Source organism: Sciurus carolinensis, chromosome 4 (assembly GCF_902686445.1).
Source record: "Sciurus carolinensis chromosome 4, mSciCar1.2, whole genome shotgun sequence".
Lineage (NCBI taxonomy): Eukaryota > Metazoa > Chordata > Mammalia > Rodentia > Sciuridae > Sciurus > Sciurus carolinensis.
This window is the reverse complement of record NC_062216.1, coordinates 122408656-122435693: the sequence shown is the minus strand read 5'-3', so window position 1 is coordinate 122435693 and position 27038 is coordinate 122408656. Positions and strand designations below refer to the sequence as shown.

At 41.2% G+C, this 27038-nt stretch overlaps 1 protein-coding gene across 1 annotated transcript in view; it reads left to right on the top strand.

Annotated features, from left to right (window-relative positions):
* The window catches only part of Ppm1h (protein phosphatase, Mg2+/Mn2+ dependent 1H), a 270376-nt gene that overhangs the window by 119788 nt on the left and 123550 nt on the right, over positions 1 to 27038 (top strand). The window contains exons 3-4 of the mRNA XM_047548361.1: positions 8467 to 8811; positions 18726 to 18838. Of these exons, the coding sequence (XP_047404317.1) occupies positions 8467 to 8811; positions 18726 to 18838 (458 nt within the window). The remainder of the gene's footprint in view (positions 1 to 8466; positions 8812 to 18725; positions 18839 to 27038) is intronic.

The following is a 27038-nucleotide window of genomic DNA, read 5'->3' as shown; positions in this document are numbered from 1 at the left end:
AATCAAAAGAAATCGGATGTTAGCATGCAAAAAAGGGAGAAAGAGACTCTGAGGGAACACGTAAACCAAAGGAAAAGAGAGTAAGAAAAGTAAAGAAATAAAAACTTAAATTTTTTTAAAAAGGAGGAAAAAGAAAATCTACAGTATAACAGTCATATACTAATGAAACTTCCCAGTGTTTAGTAGCCTGATGCATGAGAGGTACCTGACAATGAGCTTCAAGCCTCCATCAGGCATCACAGGATGGGATTTGTCCCACCCAAAGATCGGAGCTCCGGCTTCCAGGATTATCCAAGATGGCCGCTCTGGCTTTGAAATGTGTTGGCAAATGGGGAGCTGCAGCTCAGGGGTGGACGTGGTCGGCTGGAGGTCCTGGAGGCGGGATGTGGTTGGTCCGGCAGGGGTCCTGGAGGTCCGGTGTGTTTGGTGTGGTTATGGGATCCTGGAGGCCGGGTGCAATCAGTCGGTCTGGGGTCCCAGTGATAGGGCGCAGTCAGTTGGTCTGGGGGTCCTGGCGGCAGGGAGCAGTCAGTTGATGTGAGGGCCCCAGAGGCAGGGAGTGATCGGTCGGGCTGAGGGATCCTGGAGACGGGGCTCAGTCAGTCCGGCCAGGGGTCCTACAGGGCCTGGCTGTTGTCTCAAAATGGCGGCATCCACGTGTAATCAAACCTACAGGTACTGTAAGAGTCTGAAACCTCTTGATAAACTTAGTTTTATCTAGTTCAGGGGCTTTTGATTTTTTTTTTTTTTAAATGTTTGAGTTCTTTCATTGACCAAAATCTTTGGTAAAGCCCCTACCTTTGTAACTAATAAAGCCATGATTGTGTAATTGAAATAAAGGTCAAAGGGACTCACAACTTACACAACCACTTCACTTCCTCTTTCCCAAGGTAACATTTCTGAACCAGAGAATGCAGTGCACACCCCACTGTTCTGGTTTGTTCTGGGAGATGTGACTTATCCAGGGGCCCAGAGTGAACAGATGGTGGATTAGGGGCTACAGTGTGGGTTTCCTGACTTCTGGACAGTCCCCCCTCCATTAAGATCAGGGATTCTCGACTCCAACTGTTAATTAGAATTATCTGGGGAATTTTAAAAGGGATCAGTATCAGGGTCCCACCTTCAGAGTTCCTGGCTGAACCGGTCTGGGATTGGCAACATTACCCACAGCTGAACTATTCCATATTTAATAAGAAACAAACTTTCTTTGTGAAAAAGAAACCCTTCCAGGTGTTAGCTGCAAGAATTATTGGTTGCATTAAAAAAACCAAGCTGTCCCAATTATGGCACCTTTTTGCACAGGGGACTGTGCATTGGAATCCCAATCAAGTTTCCTCTTGACCACTTGAAAATTCCCCTAATAAGGCTGGGGCTGTAGCTCAGTGGTAGAGCGCTTGCCTCGCAAGTGTGGGGCACTGGGTTCGATCCTCAGCACCACATAATAATAAAGTAAATAAAGATACTGTGTCCATCTACAACTAAAAAATATTTTTTTAAAATAATTCCTCTAATATTTCCTCTACTGTTGGCAGTGGCTGTGGATTGCTTCCCCTTGCTGCAGGAAATGGATGGATTACTTGTCAGGAAAACTTCAACGTCTCCTTTTTAAAAACTGTAGGGGGTGCTGAGGATGTGGCTAAGTGGTAAGGCACTTGCCTAGCATGTGTGAAGCCCTGGGCTCAACCCCTAGCACCACAAAAGGAAGAAGAAAAAAATAATAGAACCCCATTGCACTATGGCTCATTTTATGAGATTTGATATTATTTGTTCCAAACCATGGCTCTAGAAACATGATAATGTTCGGTAGAACAGAATCTGGGCCTGGACACTGATATCCCTTCCCCTGCATCCCTCATCTGCTCCTGTGGCAGCACCCTTAAAAGAGATTTGCTGGGTCTTAATTTAAAGAGGGCTGTGGTTGTGCATGCAGGTTTCACTCTGGTGGTCTTGAGTCCTTTGGGGACTTACATGTAATGAACAAGAAATCCTTTTGTTCTGCCACTTTTTCCTGATTGTGAGGATAGTTTCAGATGGGAAGATCACTATTTCCTGGTTAGGGAGATCCAACCTAAAAGAAGACTCTTCCCCTTCAGGACACTCTGGCAGATGCCCAATATGCAGAATGAATCACTTCCTTTCTGACAGGGTTGATGTGTCCACTAGGTGGTCATACTGACTGGTTAATGTTCCTTCTTCTGCATAAAGGAAAACCACTCTTTGGTCAGAGGTCGTGTAGAGAGTACAGCACAGCCTGTTTCCCACTTGCCCTTCTTCCACAGAAGTGAAGGCTGGTGCTCATCTATTTATGTGGCCTAGTAAAGCCTAAAGACTCATTGTGATTATGTTTTTATATGCAAAAAATAAAATAAAAATACATAGCTGTACCAAGGAAATGAATTATATTGAAATGCTTATCAAAAATTTAGCCAAATTTCAGGCTGGGGTTGTGGCTCAGTGGTAGAGCACTTGCCTAGCATGTGTGAGGCACTGGGTTCAATTCTCAGCACCGCATATTAATAAATGAATAAAATAAAGGTCCATCAACAACTAAAAATTTTTTTTAATTTAACCAAATTTATAATATGACATTATGCCCTTTATTAATGCAGCAGATAACAAAAGAGCTAGTAGAGGGTTTAATAATGACTGAAATTTCTGAGTGGTAGTGAGCATAAACAGTAACTCAAGATATTTGGAATAGCGGTACACTGTTTCTGTTGACAACCAAGTTACAGGCACTGCTAATACCATTGTTCTCTTATATTCATAATAGGAGGAAGTGCTAAATTTCAGGGGTGAGTGTATGTTTGTTTGTTTTGTGGCCCTAAGGATTAAACCCAGTCCTCCTACATGCTAGGCAAGGGTTCTACCACTGAGCTACATCCCAACCTGAAATGCTAAATTTCAGAGTTTTGTAAAAATAAAGATCAATTCATGGACTCCCTGAATCCTATTCAGAGGTGCCCTAAATTAAGAACCCTGGCCTAGGGTGGCAGATTTCCTCCAGATTGATACCCACTTTGACCTACTCGTCATTCTTTCTGTACCTGTGCCTGCCTTATTTTGCTCTCTACTTTCTCACCCGTGCATCCCACGAGTCCCATGTCCCTAGCTCTTGTTACAGAAACTAACAACTGTGGCTTATCCACATGTCATGAAGCCCATATAACAAAAAGCCCAGAAGCTAAACTGTTTAGGGCTTGTGTGGCATCCCAGGTAAGACAGCAGGGCCCATTGCTCTGAGCCTTCTGCTTTTAGACTGTTGTTTGTTTGTTACTCCACCTCCAGGTGTTGCTCCTGTCACTCAGACAGGAAGAAACAGGAAAGAATAAAAAGGGCCAAAGACGAGCCCAAATTGGCACAGTAGCGCACACCTATATTCACAGCTACTTGAGAGGTTGATGCGGAAGGAGGGTAAGTTTAAGACCAACTGGGTGACTGATTGGAACCCTGTTTCAAAATCTGAAAAAGAGCTGGGGATGCAGCTCAGTAGTAGAGCATTTGCCAAGTGTGCATCAGACCCTGTTACCAAATAGGGAAAAAAAATTAAAAAAAAAAAAAAGTGAAAGGGATCAGGCCAGTCAAGCTGATCCTTTTTATCAGGAAAAGAATAGCTTTCCTGAAAGTTTCATCCAGGAAACTCCCAGTTGCACCCTGTGTATCACGTGACAACACAGAGCTGCAAGGGAGTCTGGGAGATATCTTTAATAGGCACACTGCTGGCCCAAACAGAAATCAGTAGTAACAAGAAGGGAGACTATATCCTGGATGCACCTCTACCAGTTTCTCTGGTGTCACCTAAGCCCCTGGGACTTGCCACTCCTGGACTGCCAGACTGACGCCTTCCATGTCACCTTGCAGTCCTTCCCAGGTCTTGCAGTCTTCAAGGCCCAAGTTCTTCCCCAGCTTTCTGAAAAGCTTAGAATCAGCAAAAGCATGGGAGTCCGTTGGGTGGCCCCACCTTTTGGTAGAAAGCTGAAATCCAGAAAACGACTGACACAAGATCTCATCCTGGCGGCAATGGTCACGCACATACACACATGCTCTGCACATACCATTTAGCCAGTCACTTGGACATAAATTGCCTTTTAACCCTCCCATACCACCTCCCCATCAGGTAACCAGCACTGCATTTTCCATGTTAGGAAATCATGGCAAAGACTTGTTAAGCAACAGGGACAGCCAGCTGGTACCCCACCCAGCCAGGGTCTAATCCTTGCTGCCTCCCTAACCTGGCACTGCCACCCTCTCGGCTGACTGGCATGGAAGATGGGATTCGAATCCAAACCTCCTCATCTTGAGGTCATTGTTCTTTCCACCTTGCTTGCCTCTGAGTTGAGTTGTACCTTTGCTTTAGGGTGATTTTATTCATTCATGTGTTTTTTTCTGCCTGAATTCGGTTGCTTTTTTTTAGAGTAGGATTTACCTCCTGATACTTTTGCTTTAACTCTTCTCTCTTAATCCTCACAGCATGGATCAAGTGGTCTTTTTAAAGCATAAATCAATTTTGTCATTCCCACTTAATCCATGGCTTTTTATTACTCTTGGACTAAAGGCCAAGATCCTTCATGTATTTTGTAAGGACTGAGTAGTCTAATTACTACTTCTCTCTCCAGCCTCGTCATCTTCCCCCTTTTCCTGTCTCACTCCCTGCATTGAGCCAAGAGGCCATGGTTTAGTCTCCTCTTAATTCACCATGCACCTTCTTACCACAGGCCCTTTGCACCTGCTGTTGCTACTGCCTGGCATTCTCTCCCCTCTTCTCCTCATTTTATGACTGCCATGCAGCCCTCAGTTGGATCCTCATGTCCTCGTGACGTCTTCTCCAGTGTACCCCTATGTAGGCTGATCTCATGGCATCAAGAACCTCTCCTTGTACCACTGACCAGGCATATGATCTCTCACTTATTTTGGTTATTATTTGATCAGTATCTATCTTCTTTGCTGGATTGTTAAGAGCAGGTTATGTCTGATATCTCTTGAAGGAGTCTTTGAGCCTTCCTGTCTGCTGTAGTGCCTGTGACATAAAAAGTACTCAGTAAATATTTATTAAGAAAAAACAATGATTTTATCTTATTACCTAGCATAGAATTAAATGTAAACAGTGTTTGAAAGAGCAGAGAGTAATGGCCTACTGTCACACTAACCTCACTGCATCTTCCAGCACTGTTCTAAGATGAACAAAAAGACATTTAATGACTTCAACTAAAAAAAAAAAAAAATAGAAAAGACTTCATTATTTGTTATTGTGGAGTACATAAACCTATTAGTCAGAAATGGATGTTATATGCACCTTGCCCATATCTTTATCAGTTTTCTGAAAATAAAGATCCCAAATGTTTATTTAATTTTAGAATTTAATATCCCAACCCTCTGGTTATATCAGACTTTATTCACATGTAATTTTTTCCTCAACTTTATTGAGATATGCAGTTGAAATTGTATGTATTTAAGGTGTACAGTGTGATGATTTGTAATGATTTCCACTCATTTACACATCTGTCACCTCACATAACTACTAGTTGGTAGACAGATATTTTGAAATTTGTGAGACAGTATTGTTAACTGTACTCACATTCTGTACATTACTCTGTTAAGGATAACATTCTTATTCTTCTTATAACAGAAAGTTTAAAGCCTTTGACCACGTTATCTCCCCTTTGCCCATCCCTCAGCCCCTGGAAATCACCATTCTATGCTTCCGTGAGTTCCATGTGTTAGATTCCACACAGAGGGAAGATCATGCAGTATTTGCCTTTCTGTGTCTGGCACGTCTCACTTAGCATAACGTCCTCAGATTTATCTATGTTGTTGCAATTAGCAGAATTTCCCTCCTTTTATGGTTGAATAAGATCCTGCATTTTCTTTGTCCATTCTTTTATGGGTGAATTTTAGGTCATTTCTGTATCTTAGCTAGTTTAAGTAATGCTACAATGAACATGAAAGTGCAGATATCTTTTTGGGGTACTGATTTCATTTCCTTTGTTATATACCAGATCATATGGTAGTTTTGTTTTTTATTTTCTGAGGACTCACCATACTTTTTTCCATAATGGCTATACCAGTTTACATTCCTCCAACCAAAGGTTTCCTTTCCTCGGCATCCTTACCAACATTTATCTTTTATTAATTTTTTTTTTTTGTAGTCACCCTCTGACAGACATGAGACCATACCCCCTATGGCTGTGATCTGCATTTCCCTGATGGTTAGTGATGTTGAGCACTTTTCCATATCCCTGTTGACCATTTGCAGGTCTTCCTTGGAGAAAAGTCTGTTTAATTCTTTGCTCATTTTAAAATCAAAACAGAAAAAGATTAAGAAAACACTAGTAAACTTTACATAGCAATAGAAATATGCCAAAATGAAACTTTTAAAAATGAAAACATCCTCAGTGAACCTAGGACAACATCTAGGGACTAATATATGCGTAATGAGATTCTTTAAAGAAGAAAGAAATAATGGCTTAGGGGCTTTGGGCACAGCTCAGTGTTCAGTGGTAGAACACTCGCAAGTGCGACATGTGCAATGTATTGAGTTCAATTCCCAGCTTTAAAAAAAGAAAAAAAGGAGAGGAAAGGAAGAAAAGCAGCCTGAAATCTTTCTAAATTTGATAAAATAGCTTTAAACTTGCAGATTCAAAAATGACAAACACCAAGTACATGAAGCACAAATAAAATGATACCAAGGCACACCACAGTCAAATTGCTCAATTATAAATCCAATTTTATTTTCCTTTGTAGTCTTCAAGCTTATATAGGACCTGTAGTACAATGTTGAATAGAAGTGGTGAGAGCACATTTTTTTGTTTTTTGCCCAATTTTAGGGGAAAATCCTTTAGTATTTCATGATACAGCTGTAGGTTTCTCACAGACTCTCTGACTGTGAAAGGGTCTCTCTCTCTCTCTCTCTCTCTCTCTCTCTCTCTCTCTCTCTCTCTCTTTCTCTCTTTCTCTCTTTCTCTCTCTGTCTCCCAGGGATTAAACACAGGAACACTTAACAACTAAGCCACATCCCCAGCTCTTTTTATTTTTTTTATTTTGAGACAGGGTCTCCCTGTTGCTTGGGGCCTTGCTAAATTGGTGAAGCTGGCCTCTACCTTGGGATCCTCCTGCCTCAGCCTTCTGAACTGCTGAGACTATAGGCGTGTGCCGTCACACCTGCTGAAGGCCTCCTTAATGCTCACCTCATCGTTTCCTCATGGTTGGTGTTGAGCACCTTTTCACACAGATGTTGGCCACTGTATGTCTTTGGAGGAATGTCTGTTCAAGCTCTTCTCACATTATCAGACACATGGTTTGCGAATGTTTTCTCCCATTCTATCAGTTGCCTTTTCATTTTGGTGATTGTTACCTCTACGAGCTTTTAGGTTTATAGTCCTTTTTTTTTTTTTTTTTTTTTTCTTTTTCCTTTGCTTTGGTGTCATTCAAAAAAGTCATTCCAAGACCTGTGTTGAGGAGTTTTTGTTCTGTGTTTTAGGAGTTTTATGATTTCAAGTCAAGCCTTTAAAGCCATTTTGAGTTCATTTTATTTTTGATGTAAGGGTCCAATTTCATTCCTTTGCATGTAGATAATCCAGTTTTTTGAACACCATTTATTGAAGAGACTATGCTCTCCCCAGTGTGTGTTCTGAGCCTTAAGATTAGTTGATGCTATACATGTGGGTTTATTTCAGGCCTCTCTAGTCTCCCTTACATCATAGTTGAACGCTCTTTCTTACAGCCAAGAGCTTAGGCATGTGCAAATTAAACATGGTTTCTAATGGTGCTAATCTTCAAGTATTCTAGAAATCCACTGGCAGGTACAGAGGAGAGATCATAAACTGAGCATAAATTCAAGGAAGAGGGAACAGAAAGATGCCAGTGATGACTGCTAGAGAACCAAGGGAGACAGGAAAGGCAGGTCTGAACTGGCTGTATCTCATAAGGCCTGGAGGAGACTCTCTGACTAGGAAGAGAACATGTTATAAGACTCAGGATACAGACGGAGGAAGATGGGACAATTATCTACGGTAAGGGTCCTAAAAGGGAAAAAAAAAAAATGCGTGTCTACTTGTTACTTACAAATAGGCCTAACATTCTCCAAAGCTTCACCAAACCTCATCTAGGGTTGAAATCACAGGGAGGTGGGAAGTGAGATGTTAAAGCAGGACTCTTTGTATGGAGTTTTATAGAAAACCCTGTGGACTTGGAATGAAAGCAGATCTTGCCTTCCAAGTAGTGTCCCAGTATGTGATAATTTGGGCTTCTCTTCCAGGTGGACCACGTCATGCCTTGGGTGGCAGTAAAAGCAGTGACTAATCTGGAGACACTTCTCTGAACATTTTAGCCATGTTTTAATCCCACCATCTTCAGACCAGAGACTATCAAGTGGACATGGAGCCCTGTAGTCCTCACGGTGTCAACGTGGTCCCGGGGCAGAGGCTCTACTGCCCTTCTCACTCCTCTCTTGTCTTCTTGTCCCACCAGGAATCCGAGGGTGTCTCCTGCCACTACTGGTCGCTGTTTGATGGTCACGCAGGGTCCGGGGCCGCTGTGGTGGCCTCGCGCCTACTACAGCACCATGTCACAGAGCAACTGCAGGACATCGTGGAGATCCTGAAGAACTCTGCGGTCCTGCCCCCGACTTGCCTGGGGGAGGAGCCTGAGAACACACCCGCCAACAGCCGGACTCTGACCCGCGCTGCCTCCCTGCGAGGAGGGGTGGGCGCCCCAGGCTCCCCCAGCACCCCACCGACGCGCTTCTTCACGGAGAAGAAGATCCCACACGAGTGCCTGGTCATCGGGGCTCTGGAAAGCGCTTTCAAGGAGATGGTAGGTATAGCAGATAGTCCAGGGCCCAGGGCCCCAGGGGTCACTTGAATCCAATTTTTGGAAATTACCTGGTTGCACCACCCGTTTGTTGCACGTGGACATGTCCCTTTTACAACTGGGCTTCCATTCTCAGTAAAAGTCGGTAGCAAGATAGAGAGTTCCTAGCGCAAGTACGGGCAAAAATTAAAAAGGAGATGAAAGGGAAGGCTAGCGCATGAGGTCTTCAGCTTATTAAATGTCTGCTTATCGCTTCCATTTCATCGGACTCATACTGATACTCTGAAGTAGAGCTGGTACAGTTCTACTTCATTGAAATGTGAGCACGGTTGCCATCTGTTTTACACATGCTTATGAAGTCCAGGTGTTTGGAGAAACAGCGTTCTGTGAAGTGCTCAAAAGTCCGCTTCCTATACAACTCTGATCTGAGAACAGCTCTTTGACCGTGGTTTGGTGATGTGATTCACACTAGTGAAAAGGGATCGTTGACTGGAGAACAGAACCAGGGGGCCAGTATCCAAGAATCTTTTGTTTACCTGGCACATGGTTTTGTTTCTACATTTGAATTGAAGGATTCTGGTCAGAGAATTCAGCATCCTTCCCAGTCCTGCTCTGGAGAATGTACTGGCGCTGACTGGTTAGCAGCTCCCAAGAGTGACCCGTGCTGTCCCACTTCCTGGCAGGAATGCACCAAGAAGGCCCCTCTGTTTTGTTCTGTGTCATCTCCTCCCCTCTCTCAGCCAGTTCTTTACTGAGGCATTATTTCGATTCTTTCCTGAGCAGCAGCCTGCATACCAATAAAGAAAGATTTAAGGATGTTTGTAAGTGAGTAAGACAAGTGGGCAGTAGTGTCCTTAAAACCTAGAGATTGAAAAGCGATGACAGGCTATTCTGTGAGCAAGTATAGCTAGAAGCTTCTCACCAGGACTGAATGTACACTGTGCCCTTTCCAGGATCTTACCATGTCAGGTCATCATCAGAGGAAAAAAGTAAATAATAATGAGTGTTATCATTCAATTTGTTAAAAAAAAAAAAAAAAAAAAAAAAAGCACTTCATGTATTTGCACCTCATATTTGCCTTTGCTTGTAATTTAAACTCATCCCTCCTTTGGTTTCAACTTTTCTCTCCTGTCATACCCATAATATTTACCCTTCAATTAGCAGATAGTTTAAAATGCACTTGTGTTTCAGGAATGTCTGGTAGCTTCCAGCCCTACAATCCCAATAAGTATATTGGGGTTAGAAGATATCACTTAGGGAAAAAGGGATCTAGGACAAAAAATTGACTCCTACTTAAGCCTGCTATAAAATCTTACAGTCTTGCACTCAGCTTCTCAGAAGCTATGAAGTGAGTAAGTGTTTCTAGACACTGATGTTCACAGTGCTAAGTATTTCATTGAGGCAGGAATTTGATGATGTGCTCTCCCTGAAATGGAGAAAGGAAAAAAAAACTCAATTTACACAGTAAAAGAGAAAATAAAGGAAACTCTGGGATTTTCATTTCCTTCAGTCATTGCTTGGTCTACAGGACCTTTTACCAGGAACTGCTGTATTCTCAATTTCATCCACTAGAGGCCAATGTCACATTGACTCAGGCCTCCACAAGGGTCTCAGGCTGCTTTTTACCCATGAATGGCTCAGGGTTGCTATCAGCAGTTGTACTTAAGGTATTCATTCAGGAAAAAAACAAAACAAAACAAAACAAAAAAAAAAAACAAACTAATAACGAGCTACATGTTTGTCTTTGAATTTTTTTCAGACTTAGATAGTTTATTACCTGGAATTTTTCTTCATCTGTCAAAGGGGCATGGAGAGTGGGGAATCTTGCTTTACTTTTATATAATACATTCAATCAATAAATATTTTTGAAAATGAACTGTAAGCCTGACCTGAATGGGAATAGATTGACAAATTAGGAAAAGACAGGTATCCAACAAATAAAATATGAATGGGAAGAGCCTCGAGGAGGAAAATACAAGGTGAAGTGGGCATCTGTTAAAGAGATGAAGGGGAGATGATGGGGGTTATGGGAGGTAAGGAGACAAAACATGTGTGGGGGGTTGCCTAGTAGAGAATAGAGTGCTCTGAGCTGAAGAAACTGCAAAGAACCACATCAGAGAAAGAGCCCAGGGCTGGGGATGTGGCTCAGTGGTAGAGCACTCGCTTAGCATGCCCTAAGATCAAGCACCAGCACCACAAGAGAGAGAGAGAACCCAGATGAGCCAAAGCAGCAAACTGATATCTGCTGTGGTTAAGAGGTAGATTTTGAGCACAGAAATGATGAAAGGTGAGTTAGATAGGCAGTATGGAACCCTCTGTGTGGGACCCAGTATGGGATATTATAGGTTCAATATCCTTTATCTGAATTGCTTGGGACCAGAAGTATTTCAGATTGGGGATTTTTTTCCCCCAGATTTTGTAATATTTGCATGTCCATATGAGATCTTAGGAAGAGGACCCAAGTCTAAACATGAAATTCACTTAAGTTTCATCCACACCTTGTAAGTCTAGCTTGAAAGTAATTTTTACAATAGTTTTAATAACTATAAATGAAACAAAGTTCTATCGTATAGAATTTTCCACCTTTGGTTATCAGCTCAAAAAGTGTCAGATCTTGGAGTATTTCAGATTTTAGCTTTTTGGGTTACAGATGCTCAACTTGGATGCACTTCCAGCTTTAATCCTCACCTCTTCTCCATATGTGTTCCTCTTCAATCTATCCCACCCCCAGCTTCCTTTTCACACTTCTTCCCCCCAGGTTGCTTCTCAGCCACAACATGCCTACAGCCTACCTGGTCTTTGTACCACATGGTTGGTCTTATTAAGTGAGAATTGCCATCTGTTCTTTGGTTCTCATGGTGCTTGATAAAGTTGCCATACTTCATGCTTTGTTTGACAGGGACTGAGCCTCTTGATGCCTGTTGTCCTAGGGTAATTATTAATATTCTCTTTCTCTCTCAGAAGTATCCCTGTTTAATGATGAGCTTATATTTTCCTTCATCATAAAGAGGTACTTTTGTTTTTCTTTGCTTTGTCAGGGACTGCAGAAAAATCTTCTCCAGTGTCAGAAAGCCTGCCCAACTTAATCATTTGGTTGTTCTAGGTGTACTTCAGAACCAACAACACAGAAATTACACCACGTTTTCTCAAAATAAGAGCCTGGAAGGTCATTGCCAATTCATCTAAAACATGTTTTCTTTCCTCCTCCTCTCAGTATTAGGTTTTTGAAAGCTTTGGGGGGTTTTGATGCAACTAGTTTCCTTACCTCATTGACCTGATCAGGTGGCTCCTCCTGGCCCTTATAGATAGAATCAGCTTTAGAATTTTCAAGCCATTCCTGAACATTTTCCCCCACAATAGTCAGCCACTTTCTAGCCTTCCTGTTTCTAGGTGTTCTTTGGGTATCCCAGGTTTCTGCTATTCTGATCCATAACAGGAAAATTCATTATCAACTAAGATTGCCATATCAACGTTTCTCTTGCTTGTTTCCCATTTTCAGTCCCTAAAAGTGAAGCACCCAAACCCAGCACCTGAGCCTCTACTTTGCCCCACTGACGGCCTCTCTGCAACTTTTGCTCCTGAGGAGCAGAATGTCAGTTGCAGGGTCCTCAGAGATGAAGCTTCTCCTTCACCAAGGGTTTTGCTTATTTATAGTTGTTCAACAATATAGAATCAGAATTCCTTGAATTCTCTCTTTGACTCTCTCTCTCTCAGTAACTCTTTTCTCAATCACTAGTATTTATTAAGCTTACATTTTATAATCAACATTCTTCCAAGTAACACAGAGAAAAGAAATAAAAGGGAAGAGCTTGTATTTGGGGGTATTTGTCCTTACACTTTATATGAATGTAGAAAAGTGCCACATCTCATTTATTTTGATGTCCTAAATGACGTTTAGGGAGGTGGTGAGTTCATACCTGTTGTAAAGGACCATCTGTAAAGATGTTCAGAAATACCATCCAGAATGAGTAGTATCTATTTCTAGGAAATAGTAGGTACAATTTGCAAAATACAGACTTAACAGAAGAGAGGAAACTGTGCTTTGAGCACAGGGAGGTGGTAGTGGTTTCATCAAACACTATGCTTCTTTGAGGTCATTGCTTTTCATCTTTGATCCTCAGGTTGCCTGGCACTGCGTGGGGCTTGTGGGGAAGGTGACTTCTGACCTCTGGTCTTTAAGACTTACTGTGCAGCTGTCAGAGGCAGGCTTACCCCTCGACTCCCTTGTGTCTCATCCTGGGTCTTCGTTTCTAGTAAGAAGGCCGTGTGGCTAGTCTCTTTTTGTGTCTGCCATGAAAAACAAATTGTGGCTTCCTAAAGGACCAGAACCTCAGAAACCTTTTGACTGACTTCAACTCCTCTTCCCAACAATGCTTTGCAGCAATCTGGCTTACAGCTAAATTTTGTCACCTGATTAAGTTGTTCCTTGGTCCAGGACAGACAATCCATATGCATAAGATATGTCTTCTAAGTCTTTATTTCAAATCTCCCTACTTCTCACCCTCCAGGGGAAAAACAGTTGAATACTCGGTATTTCAGACTAGCTGAGGAAGTCGGTTCCAGCACTGGGGTAGGTACAGGAGGCCTGTAGTAGGAGTCAGAACCAAGCCAGCAGTGGTTAGCCTTTTAGCTCGTCACTACAGGATTGGAGTTCTGGTCATAGACAGGAGGAATTTAAATTCTGCCCTATTTCCTTTTCATTGTGAGTATCAATTCTCTGCCACCGTGAGGAAGATTTCTAGGAGTTTGGTTATTAGGAAAAGGGGGAAATTAAAATATTTTAACTTGTAAAATCACCATACATCTTTCTGTTATTGGGTGTTTGGAAATACCAGCTTGGTTTTGTCAAAAACTATATAAATAGTGACATTGGGACAAAATGGGGGAGAATAAATACAAGGCTAACTCATAGTTAATAAATCCTAACACTTTAAAAATTAGCATATTAATGGTAAGCTAGGAACTTGGATGTCTGCCTTTATTTAAGCTTTAGTTTTGTTTTGTCTTCATTTTTGTTAGTACGGGAAATTCCTTCAGAAGGAACAAGCTTGTTATTTCATAGCAACCAGCAGGTGGCAATATTAGGCAGGACTGATTTTTTTTTTTTTTTTCTTTTTTTTTTTTTTTCCCTCATTGCCTGGCTGGCAGATGGCCTTGTTCTCAGAATAAACCAGGATGAGACCCGGATACTAAAACCATGCAGAATCTTATTATTTGTGACTGACACTATTAGCAGTGTGCTCAGAACCATATTTTAACCCAGCTAGTGGGAGCTGCCAGGTCCTGTTGAAACTACCCAACACCCGCTCTCTGGTGCAGATTGCTCTTGCTTTCCTTTTGCAACCTGAAATTAGTAGGAAACAAAGACTGACCCTGGAGTTGCATCATCTGTGAGACTTCCAAACCAAATTACAACCATTCTGGGCAATATAATTTTTTTCTTGCAATTCTTTCCTGTTGAATCAGCCTCATTTCACACACATGTCTCTATTCCTTCTCTGCTCCCACTCCTTGCAACAAAGAGGAGTAAAATTAAATCCCAGTCTTAAAAATCGGATCTATTCTTTGATTTAGAGATAAGTCTGGCTTAAATGTAATATTTAAGCAGACACAGCCCAGAATAACTCAGTCCTGCTAAGCAGAAAATTGCCTTGAGAGGTCTTCAGGACCCTTGATTGAGCAGATAAACCAATTATCTTGTTAATTGAATCTTCTGAGTCATTTACGTGATCCTTTAGAGGCACTTGAAAGGAATGATAGTATGTGTTTTGCTAGTGAATTATTCTAGACTTTCGTCTTGGAGTTCATTGACGGCTCAAATGGGGAAACATTGCAAATAAGTTATTGCTTAGCACAAAGCAGTAGGCAGTTTTTCTCACAATTTCATTGATTTGTGAAAAAATACCCAGAACTTGAAGGTTTTTAAAAAATAGTTATACAATTTTATTTTTTACCTAGAGTGTAAAAAGCTGAAGCTAATTTGAAAGATGACGGGTTCGAGGGAAAAGGCAGTTAATTTGATGGTAAATATATCTTTATTGACTTCATTTATCATGTTTAATCTGATAGTAAAAGAACCACCCAGATGGTGCTTTAATGTTCCTTTCAGTGCTAAGATTTGGTGAAACATCTTTTAAAGAGGAGTAGGTGGTGTAAGTAGGAAAAAATAAATGTGCTATTTTGGCTTCTAGGGAGGAGGGGAAAGAAGCAATTATTTTTAGACTCTGTTCTAGTTGTGCTTGGTTTTAGAAGTAGAAGAGTGTGTTTTAATGTCAGTGAATCCTTCAGGGGTTTGAAGTCTGCAAGAAACGCATCTTTCAAATCCTCGCCACCGTGACTGCAGAGAGCACACTTGTAATTAATGTGTGCCTGTGTGTACGGTGCCCAAATTCAGTCCCTCAGGACTGTGGAGGAGAGGACCAGAAAACAAGCAGGCATTAGAAAGTTTCTTGGACAAAAAATAGTTACACTGGAGTCCACACGGGGTGAGAAAGCACTGCCAGATTTAGCGTGCCTTATTGGGAGGCAGTTACAGAGGGAATGTGGTTGAAACATAGAAAAAGATGAAAGAAACAATATAATTAATTAGAAAAGAATCTTGAGCCACACCGGTTCACATAATACTAAGGGATTAACTGAGTATAGGAACTGGGATATTTCCACTCAAGATGAAGGGTGGCTATGAACTCCACCATAGCACAACATCTTGGTGTTGAACACTCTTTTTTATTTTCTCCCCCTAAGGATTCAAAATTTTAAAATTAGATTTTCTTCTTTTAGAAACCATGATAAATAATACCCTTACCTAAAATGCAAAATAAACTTATTCGTCTGAGTCCTGAGGGAATTCTTCACCATCAACAGCTCTCTTACATGGACTTTGTGTACCCTAAGGGTTTTCTTCCTTCTTGGATTGCACTGATAATTTGCTGTAAGCCTGTACAAGCCAGTCCATGTACAGCATGCAAGCAGTTGGGTGCTCTGAGTTTTTAATAAAAATCATCTTTCAATAAGATCTTAGGTATTCAAACAAATATTTATTCTGGTTGAGAAGAGATAGTTTCTGTAGCTTTAGAGCAATTCCTTCCAATGTGTTTAAAACAGTAATTTTGGATTGTGGACTTGGATATACCAATTTATATATCGATTATATATGGAATATGTCTATACCTTGATATCAACTTATATAGTTATTTTAAGGCAAAAAACAATCAACAAACTTTGCAGATGGGTTTGTTGGTTCTGGCTTTATATTTTGGATATTAAACTGTCTCGTGTATGAATGTTTTCTTTCTCCTCTTTTTTACTTCCTTGAGAGAATCCTTCCTGCCTGACATCTTTACCACTCCTTCCTTTTACCCTCCAAGCCTCCTACCCTCCTTCTGTAGGATGTGATAATTATTCATTCCTTTTTAATCTACTGAGGGCATTTCACTGAAGCAAGGGTTCCTGCTTAATTGTTATCTCCATGAGCTTTTGCGTGGTAAGCTTTTCATGTGTGAAATGTAGAATCCATTTCTCATGAGAAAGCACAGATAAGGTAGTAGGGAGATAATTTGGAAACCCAAGCATTTTTAAGTATATTCATTTGTCCATTTAACAGACATTTATCAAACTACCCTTTACCTAGTCCTGTGTTGGTAATGAGAGTCTAAAGTGAGCAAAAAGGTCACTTCTCTCCATCATGAAGCTTTCAGGCTGTAGGAAGGATCCATATGGGCTGCTAGGCTCCACAGCCCTGCATATGCCATCTAATTTAATCATTAGGACAGCCCTTTAAGAAAGTCAACTTATACGGAGTTTAACTGCTAAAAAAAAAAATTCTGACGTAGTCCCATCTATGTGGTCCTCTACTGGACCCTTCTGTGACTTCTGGTGCTGCTGCCCTCTCCCTTACAGAAATCTTTCCTTGCGTGTTCCCCCAACTCCCGTGGCTCCTCAGCCCTTCCCCTCCCTTGCCCACGTCACTCTCAGTATATGGGTTCCTCCTCCATCCTGTCTTTGTGTCTTTCTCTATTTACTCACTCTTTAAAACCATGCTGCTCCTAATCTACATCCTCAGCTGAGACTCTTCTTGCAGTTTCCCACTAGCGATTTATCTATCTTTATACCACCATCTCTGGCCCCCGGAGCGTAGCAGTTGCTAGTAAAACTTTGGATTACTGAGTTTTCTCTCCTGTTCCAGGAGGAGGCTGCTGAAGCAGCTGAGCTCTCACTCACAGAAGTGCCCTGGCCTTAAATCTGCCAACAGCACCATCAGAAATCAGCCTGGGCTCCATTTCTTGCTCTTCTTGTAATTTTTACCCAACCCTTGATTTCTCTCTCTCTGCCCCAACAGAAGTAGTAGATTGCATCCAACGTGATGTTCAGTGTATCTTCTCCATTCAACTTGAATTTTTCTGAGGACACAGAGCACTTAACTCTAGCCACTAATGTAGAATTTCACAAAGACAAATGGGTTTTTTTCTTTCCACATTATTTATTGGTGTTTTATAGTTGTACATAATGATGGTATTTGTTGTGCACATGATATAACAATATAATTTGGGCACTATCACTTCCCAACACTTCCCCCTCTGTTCTCTTTCCTCTACTGATCTCCCTATGATTTTCATGAGACCCTCCTCCCCCACCCCCACCACTGCCACTTTTCCTTTCCTTTTTTTCTCTGGCTTCTACATAGGAGAGAACATAATGGTCTCTAGTTCCTCCCATTTTCCTGTAAATAACATAATTTCATTTTTCTTTATGGCTACATAAAATTTCATTTGGTATGCATACCACATTTTCTTTATCTGTTCATCTGTTGATGGACACGTGGGCTGGTTCCATAGTTTGACTATTGTCAATTGTGGTGCTAGAAACATGGGTACACATGTATCACTGTGGTATGATGACTTTAATTCTTCAGGATAAATACCAAGGCAGGGAATAGCTGGGTCTTATGGTGGTTCCATGACAAAGGCATCTGTCTTGATGATGTACATATATCAATAAAAGTTTGGGTTTCTTTTTAAAATATTTTTATTACATGTTGATGAACCTTTTTTTATTTGTATGCGGTGCCAAGAATCAAACCCAGTGCCTCACACATGCTAGGCAAGTACTCTGCCACTGAGCCACAGTCCCAGCCCAAGTTAGGGTCTCTTGTTAAATTTCTTGGGGATGCCTCATTAGGTGGCATAACATAGGCTTTGGAGGTGAACCAGGTTGAAATCCAGTCTCTAACCAGGTAAATATGAGCAGTCTACCCCTCTTCCCTGCTTCTGAACAATGAGATTGGTCATGATGGTCCCAAGGTTAAAATGAGGTGGTACAGGTAAAGTGCTCGGCATGCTGGGTGAATGTTGGCTGTTACCATTATGAGTGTGTCACTGCTGTGAATTAGTAGCTGTGGGAAGCGGGAAAGTCAGATCAAAGTTCAGAAGCATCTATGTTTGATCTCTAAGTCACGGGTTGACTCCTGTCGATGCTGAAGTGAAGAGGGTTCAAGTCTCCTCTTTTATCCAACTGTACAGAAAACTACTTTTTCGAGACTTTGGAATTAAAAACATTGATCAGGTCCAAGTTCTGAGCCTTGCAGCCTCTTTAATCCATGTACTACACAGCAGCTCAGGCAGTCCATACACAGACGCACGTTTTCATAAGCTGTGATATAATGTGATTGACATTTTATTCTTCTCATTTTTGAAGAATATTGTATCTGTTTGCTATCCTTTGCTTCCTGTTTCTGGTCTGCAGATGGTCTAGTACATGTGCCCTCCCAGAAGTGCTCGATAGGTGGTAGGAAAGAGAATGTCCTTGTCCCTTCTCGAAGTATATCCAGACTCCTATGATTGTGTTGAGGAAGAGAGGGTAAGAAAGCTTTTGATACAGGTTCCTTCACAATCCAGCGCTCACTTTCTTTTCTTCTCCAGGACCTACAAATAGAACGAGAGAGAAGTTCCTATAATATATCTGGTGGCTGTACAGCTCTCATTGTGATTTGCCTTTTGGGGAAGCTGTATGTGGCAAATGCTGGGGACAGCAGGTAAGTGCATTAGTTGTCTGATTCCTACTAAGTTCTAGTGCCTTCTGATCATGTTTATCTTTTCTTTAAAAATTAAGTGATTAGAAATACAAATAATCCTGCTTGGATTAGATATTAAGAAACATCCATTTATAGCATAATAAAAATTCACGTAAGAACAATCAGGTTGGAATTAGAAGGTAGTCTTTCTCTTGTTCATAGTAGCAGTTCAGATATATACCAGCAAATAGTTTACATCAGGAGTATTAAAGTGTTATTTTGAATTCAGAACCTTATTTTCAATGAAAGATTAGTAGAGACAGGATATGTGAGGGAGTGAGGGGACCTGACAGGACTCCCGGCCCCCTGCCCTTCCCCACTGCAACTTCGCACTGTCCCCTCCGCTCCCCAGAGTTGCTCCTTTTATGCACATACTCTTGGAGTATGTGTATGCACATACACAGTCCCCTCTCTTCCAGGTTCAGTTAAAGGGAATTTGGGCCAGGAGGTCATGTTTAACCTTACTTTATCCAGCACTGCCAGGGAAAAAGATAAATGTGTGTTATAATTCCATTTTAAATAATGGGGTGCTTCTTTACCTTTAGTGTGGGGAATTTTTAAAACACAGACTTTGTGAAAAGTGTTCTAATGTGTATTCTCTACTTCTTGCTCTAATAACAAAATAACTGGCTATATAACAGGACCTTTTACTCAAGACTCTATATTCTGAAAATAATAAAAATCTAAACACAGTGTTCTTGGAAGATGAACCGTTCACTAGTGAGGGCTGCAGTAGATTCTCTTGTCCTTCAAGGCCCCATGTCTCTGGTCAGCACCCCATTTGCTCTGACCCTTCTTGAGGGCTGACCCTCACCCCTTCCCCCTTTCCAGTCACCAGCTCATTTCGTTGCTACTACCTCTGTGGCCTGGAAAACTGCCCCCGATGAGGCCCTCAGGAAATGCACCCTAATTTTACTTCATAGAAAAAACAGGAGACCTAGGCCTGAGTTGTCTCCATTCCTCCTAGTAAAGCATCCTTTCCCACTGAAGATCCCAGAGAACAAAGGACAAAGAATTGACAAAGTATTTGGAATTTGAAGATGGATATGGTTTTTGGTTGTTATTGTTTTGGTTTTTTATTTGTTCTGTTTACTTATACATTTCAGTAGAATGTACTTTGACACATCATACGTACATGGAGTATAATTTCCCATTCTCACTATTATACGTGATTCATATATGAGCATAGGAAAGTTATGTTGGATTCATTCTACTGTTTTTCCTATTTCCACCCCTCCCTTCTCTTCATTCCCCTTTGTCTAATTCAAAGTACTTCTGTTCTTCCCCACCCACCCCCCATCGTGTGTTAGCATCCACATATTTGAGAGAACATTTGGCCTTTCATTTTTTGGGATTGGCTTATTTCACTTAGCACGATAGTCTCCAGTTCCATCCATTTACTGGCAAATGCCATAATTTCATTTTTTATGACCGAGTAATATTCCATTTTGTATATATACTACATTTTCCTTATCCATTCATCTAGTGAAGGGTACCTAGGTTGGGTCCATAACTTCGCTATTGTGAATTGAGCTGGTAAGAAAACTGATGTGGCCACATTACTATAGTGTGCTGATTTTAAGTCCTTTGGGTATATACTGAGGAGTGGGATAGCTGGATCAAGTTTTCTGAGGAATCTCCATACCACCTTCTAGGGTAGTTACACCAATTTGCAGTCCCACTAGTATTGTATGAGTGTACCTTTTTCCTCACAGGATGGATGTTTTTGGAAGATGCGTTTATTTTAAAAGTATAAGTACATCCTCTATTTTGCTGTGTAAGATAACTCAGGTTTCAGTGTAAACATTTGCCCAGTAAATGAAAGTGTATAAGATGCTTTTTTCCCATAACTTCTGTTCCTGTGTCCGGGCATAGTTCTGGCAGGAGACAGACTCCAAGTCAGTGCATCAATGAAGAAGTAAAAGGGAACTGGCCTGGAGTAAGGAGGCTCCCAGGAAGGAGTTCATCCCCATAGACCTGCAGAGACCACAGATGTTGTTCCAGGATCCCAAGGAAGTGGGAGCCACTAATGAGGGGCCACAGGGCAGGAACTACAGGAGGAATTGAGGAAACTCTGACCTTTCTTCCCACCCTCTCATCTCTTGCCTGGGCTTCCTATTGGTTGAGCCCAGCCCGGAAGCCAGCTGACAGGTAGCCCTAGGAGTGCCATTCATCGAGGTTGGTCTGCCTGGACACAGACACAGGCTTAGCCTACATCTCCAAGATGAGGACAAATAGAAAATCGTAGCACGTCTGCCTCTCCTCCTTTCCTTCCTTGCCTGCTCCAGGGTTTAGCACCTTCTGAACAGGAATCAGAAACTTATAAAACACACTGCGGGGCCGAACTCTGGCCTCTTATTCCATTCTGAATCATGACATTGTTGGGACACAGGCGAGCAGCAAAGGAGGCAGTTCCTTTCTGTTCCAACTGAACAAGACTGGATCGGTGACTCCAGTCATGCTCACATCGCCTCTTGCCTTCATGTCTACTCCTCCTTCAAGACTGAATTCCTGCCAGGTGCAATGGCACACGCCTGTAATCCCAGTAGTTCAGGAGACTGAGGCCCCATGCAACTTAGAAGACCCTGTTCCAAATAAAATATTTAAAACAGGACTGGAGACATTGCTCAGTGGTTAAGCGCCCCTGGGTTCAATCTCTGGCTAAAAAAAAAAGAAAAGAAAAACAGACTGAACTCCATTCCAGTTCCCTTTCCTCATTTTTAAGCACAGTTTTTTCTTCAAAGCTCCACACTCCCTAACATGGTTTCTATATCCCAGAAGTTCCAGCCTGGCCCAGGAGCCTTCCTAGCCTGTGTTCATCTCCTGGGCTCTTGCCCCCGTCCCCATCCATCTTTTTCTTTTTTCCCTTTGAGTGCCAGTTTTCCAGACCAGACTTGGATTTCCTCATCTCTACAGGTGGTGGTATTGGACCAAATGACTTCTAAAATTTTTGGCTTTGTTAAGATTATCCTCTGGTAGTGACATTTATGGAAAGTAAATTAGTGTTATACAAGTTGATCTCTACAGCAAATGTTTCTTAAGAGTCAGTTTTTGAGATTTTAACTAAGGTCCCTGTTTTTCTAAGTGTCCATAAAATATGTTTTCCCTTTGTGTGTGTGTGGTGCTGGGGATCATGCATATTACTCGCATATTACTCAAGCACTCTACCACTGGGCTGTACCCACCCTCCATTTATTTCCAATAATTAAAAAAACCTAACAAGTGTTTTTTTTCTTTAATAAAGCCATAAAGCATATAATAAAAATTAACCTGTGATAAAATAGTACCTCTAAACTTTAATAAACTTGATTTCATTTGTAGTATTCAGACCCCAATATCCAGATAGGAATTTGGGGCTTTATAGCTAATTGGTTCCTCACACGTGGGTCACAGTTCATATAGAAACCTAAACAATATGAATTGGCATTTATATGTGCTATCAAATGGATCATTGATAGTGAAACTGCAGTTTGAGATGAGACTCGATTCTCCACTTCTGCTGGCAGGTGGGGTCTATGTAAGCTGCAGTGCTCTGCAGTGGAGAAAGCCTAGTTTAGTGTTAGCAGCTGATCAAGGCAGGGAATGCCCACTGGCATCAGCTACAAGGGTCACAACCAGCAAAGCTGGATTCTTCTCCACTAGTATTGATTGGCATATTACAGCTCTTAGTGATAGGCCGTGCTCTCCAATATTGCAGCAAACCCTAGCAACTCCATGCCAATTGCTTCTGGTTTCTTGTCTCACAAATTCAAGGAATGGAATGCACAGACAATAAATGAGGGCAAGAGTGAAAGGAGCTGGATTTATTTAGGTGAGAAGAAAAGAGATAGAATTCCCACAAGGTGAGAGGGTACCTGGTAGCAGATTGCCACTTAAACATACTAGTCTGGGGGCTTATATAGCTTCTAGATATGGATCATTGATCAAAATCCATGTTAATCAGGTACCTGAAAAGTACCAAGGCTATCGGTCAAAATCCATGCTAAATAGGTATTAGAAAAGTGTTAAGGCTCTTGGTTAGCTCTTGAGTCTGTAGTCTTTACACAGGTCTGCCTCACCTCCCTATTCCCATCACTCTGGGACAAAGGAGTTGGCTAGAATATTTGGAAGGTTTATAGGTTAACCTCTTGGAGTGGCCTTTACATTAACATACACACACACACACACACACACACACACACACACACACATACACATACATACATACCCTTAAGTGGGACCCATTAACTATCCTATGTAATTCATTAGGACACTTACTCATTAAGGTGCTATTTACAGCTTTTTTTTATAAACCATACATACTTTATATCATTTATAGGATTATTGCCTACTTTATATACTAATGATATACTATAGGTATTTGAATTTTTAAAAATACTCAGTTATTTCCCACAGAGAACAACTTAGTGAACTTTTTCATACCTACGGAAATGTAAATCTGTTATCACCTAAGGACAAGCAGTCAGGAATCTAAATGTTTAGTTAAAACATGATTAGAGTTGGCAGATTCTGGCAACAGGGCCCTGATGAATGGAGTGCTAATTTTTTAAAATTTCTACATATTAGCTGTCATATGTTTACTTTAAACCATGACAGTTTTGAGAGTGAAAATAGATCTTTGTTTTATGTTTCCTATCCTATAATTATTCACATTCAGGAAATGGGAAGTTTTGCATTGATTTGATTTGGAGGTCACCAGTAGTCAAGAACTATTTTCTAAACCACTTAGCCATATATTGTCTGATTTACCATCATGCATATGTGTTTTCACCGGTTGTTTTCAGGAAACACTATCTAATGCTTTTGTGGCTTACCAGTGTTTGAGTCAATGGTCATCCTCTGTGTAAAATGGTTCACACTGGTGCAGGTGACAACCTTAGTGACCTGATCGGCAGCCAAAGATAGACCTCCCCTCTCTGCTCAACTGAGCTAACTAGCCATAGAGGTGCATGTAGTAACTGCGTGATGCTCACCAGTTACTTTATTTTTCCTGGGCAAAGGCAACCAACTCAACACCTAGAGATCTTAAGGGACTAGGAAAGAAGCAGATGGTGGGTGGATTTTCACTTCGAGCAAAAATGAACTAGTAGCATGTAAATGTCATGCAAAGCAATATGCAAACTATCACCCATTGTGTTTGAATTTTCAGCTCCTTGGGACTCTGAGTGTTTTTCAATTTAGGAAGGTGCTCTGGCTCCATTTTAGAAGACGATTTCATTTTATTTCTAGGGAACTAAGGCCCTAAGGAAGCTAAGCCATTTCCACTTGTTTCAAACAGTGTCTAAAGGTTTGGCAGCTGAGACTAGGTGAGCCTATTCAGGAAACCATTAAAGGAAACCATTTAAGATTTGTTAAATTCTTAATTCCATTCTTGCCAGAATTATAGTAACAGCAATAATAAGATAGCTAGTAAGTGCTAGGCACACACTAAGTACTATAATAGATTGTATTGAATAAGAAGGCAGTACTGTCGTCAGATAAATACCACTTATGAAACATACATGAAGGTACAGCAAGGTGAAGCAATGTGCTTAACGTCCCCCAGCTACTAAGGAGCAGGGCTGCCACCTAGCCCAGGAGTCAAAAATCCTGTGTCCTGCCGAGCTCTATAATCCCAGCGACTTGGGAGATGGAGACAGGAGGACTGTGAGTTCAAAGCCAGCCTCTGCAAAAGCGAGGTGCTAAGCAATGACCCTGTCTCTAAATAAATTACAAAATAGGACTGGGGATGTTGCTTCATGGCTAAGTGCCCTTGAGTTCAATTCCCAGTTACTCCCCACCCCACAAAAAAAAAAAAATACTGTGTCCTCAATCTCTGTGCTGCACCTTGTGATCTCCCATCTATGCCAAGACTTAGGTTTTGTGTTTTTCTCATTTTAACATTTATAAAACAAGAATTTCTAATTAACATTTTTCCTCCCTGCTTATTTGTATGTAAAGTCATGGCATATGATATTCAGTGGCATCTTAGATTTTACCTACAATGAATTATGGCATGTAGGTGAGTGGAAACTGAATGTAGCCGCTATTTTAAATGCATGTCAGTCATCAAGCAAATAAGGTTGGAGGAATTCCAGCTGATTCACTTATTGTATAGGAAAAGTTACTTTCTTAAAGTGAGGACCGCCACTTCCTTCTAAGGGTCCCAAAGTTTTGAGACCATTTGAAGTGTTGTGTTTCATTTTCATGATGATGTATTGGAAGTAATAGATCGTCCAACGACTATTCTATCAGTGACCACTGCCATGAAGTCAAACCTCCATTCTTTTTTTTTTTTTTTTTATTTTTTATTGTAAACAAATGGGATACATGTTGTTTCTCTGTTTGTACATGGCGTAAAGGCATACCATTTGTGTAATCATAAATTTACATAGGGTAATGTTGTTTGATTCATTCTGCCATTTTTTTCCCTTCTCCCCCACCCCTCCCACCCCTCCCTTCCCTCTATACAGTCCTTCCTTCCTCCATTCCTGCCCCCGTCCCTAAACCCAACTCCAACCCCAACACTAACCCCTCCCACCCCCCATTATGTGTCATTATCCACTTATTAGCAATATCATTCTTCCTTTGGTTTTTTGAGATTGGCTTATCTCACTTAGCATGATATTCTCCAGTTTCATCCATTTGCCTGCAAATGCCATAATTTTATCATTCTTTATGGCTGAGTAATATTCCATTGTATATATATACCACAGTTTCTTTATCCATTCATCAATTGAAGGACATCTAGGTTGGTTCCACAATCTGGCTATTGTGAACTGAGCAGCTATGAACATTGATGTGGCTGTATCTCTGTAATATGCTGATTTTAAGTCCTTTGGGTATAGGCCAAGGAGTGGGATAGCTGGGTCAAATGGTGGTTCCATTCCAAGTTTTCTAAGGAGTCTCCATACTGCTTTCCAGAGTGGCTGCACTAATTTGCAACCCCACCAGCAATGTATGAGTGTACCTTTCTCCCCACATCCTCGCCAACACCTGTTGTTGCTTGTATTCTTGATAATCGCCATTCTAATTGGGGTGAGATGGAATCTTAGGGTGGTTTTGATTTGCATTTCTCTTATTACTAGAGATGTTGAACATTTTTCCATATCAAACCTCCATTCTTGTGTTTGGGATTCCTTTGGAAGCAAGTGACTCAGACTTTTTCCTGATTCTGGGTGCAGTGGTGGATGCCTGTTATCCCAGCAGCTCAGGAGGCTGAGATGGGAGGATTGCAAATTCAAGACCATCCTGCCTGGGCAACTTAGCAAGACCTTGTCTCTAAATAAGAAATTTAAAGAGTTGCAGATATAGCTCAGTGGTAAAGTGCCTCTGGGTTCTATCCCCCATACAAGATTAATAAAATAATAATTATTATCCATTATTGCTGTTATTATTACTAATATAAATATGAACCCACAGACTCTTGAGAATACAAAGTCATCTTCATAGCTTAAAGTCCCCCTAGAAAGGGTGGGGAGGTAAATGTATTCATTCATTAACTGTGTACAAGATTGAGGAAGCATTCCATGAATTGTTTAAATGAATCCTATGAGTCCAGCCAAAATGGTTTTCTTTCATTTGTCTTTCACTCATTTTTAGTTTTTCAGAAGGATCCCATTTGAAGTTAAAGCTTTCTGTATTAGGTGAGATATGAATTCCTATGGCAAGTCTGAATTTTCTTGAGGATAGGACTTAGATATTAAACAAGACATGCATTTCTAAATTCAAAACCACTTTCACATCTGTGGTGTGTTCTCTCCCAGGCTTCTCCCCTTTGCTGGTGGAAAGATAATGAAACATTATGTAACTGCCTCCAACCCAAGGGAGCATAAAGAACTGTTCGTTCCTTCTTATGTTGGCGATTTCACCAATGGCCAGTACAGAACCTTCCTGAAGCTCCTCGTTGCTCATAAGTGGTTCATCTATTCATCCCTGCCAGTCAGCTACCTCTTTGATAGTAGCCTTCCTCTGAGTTCAGAAATATATTTGATCTTCTTCCATTGACTACATTAAATTCACTACACCTCTCACTTTCTTTGACATGTATCTGAAAAAGAACATGCAGAGGTATCAAATTAACCATTCTCCACTGTGAAAGTTAAATGACTATTGCTGCCTTTTTCTGCACCACCCCCATCTTTTTAGTATGTCTTTTCCCTGATCCCTCAGCTAGGCCCAT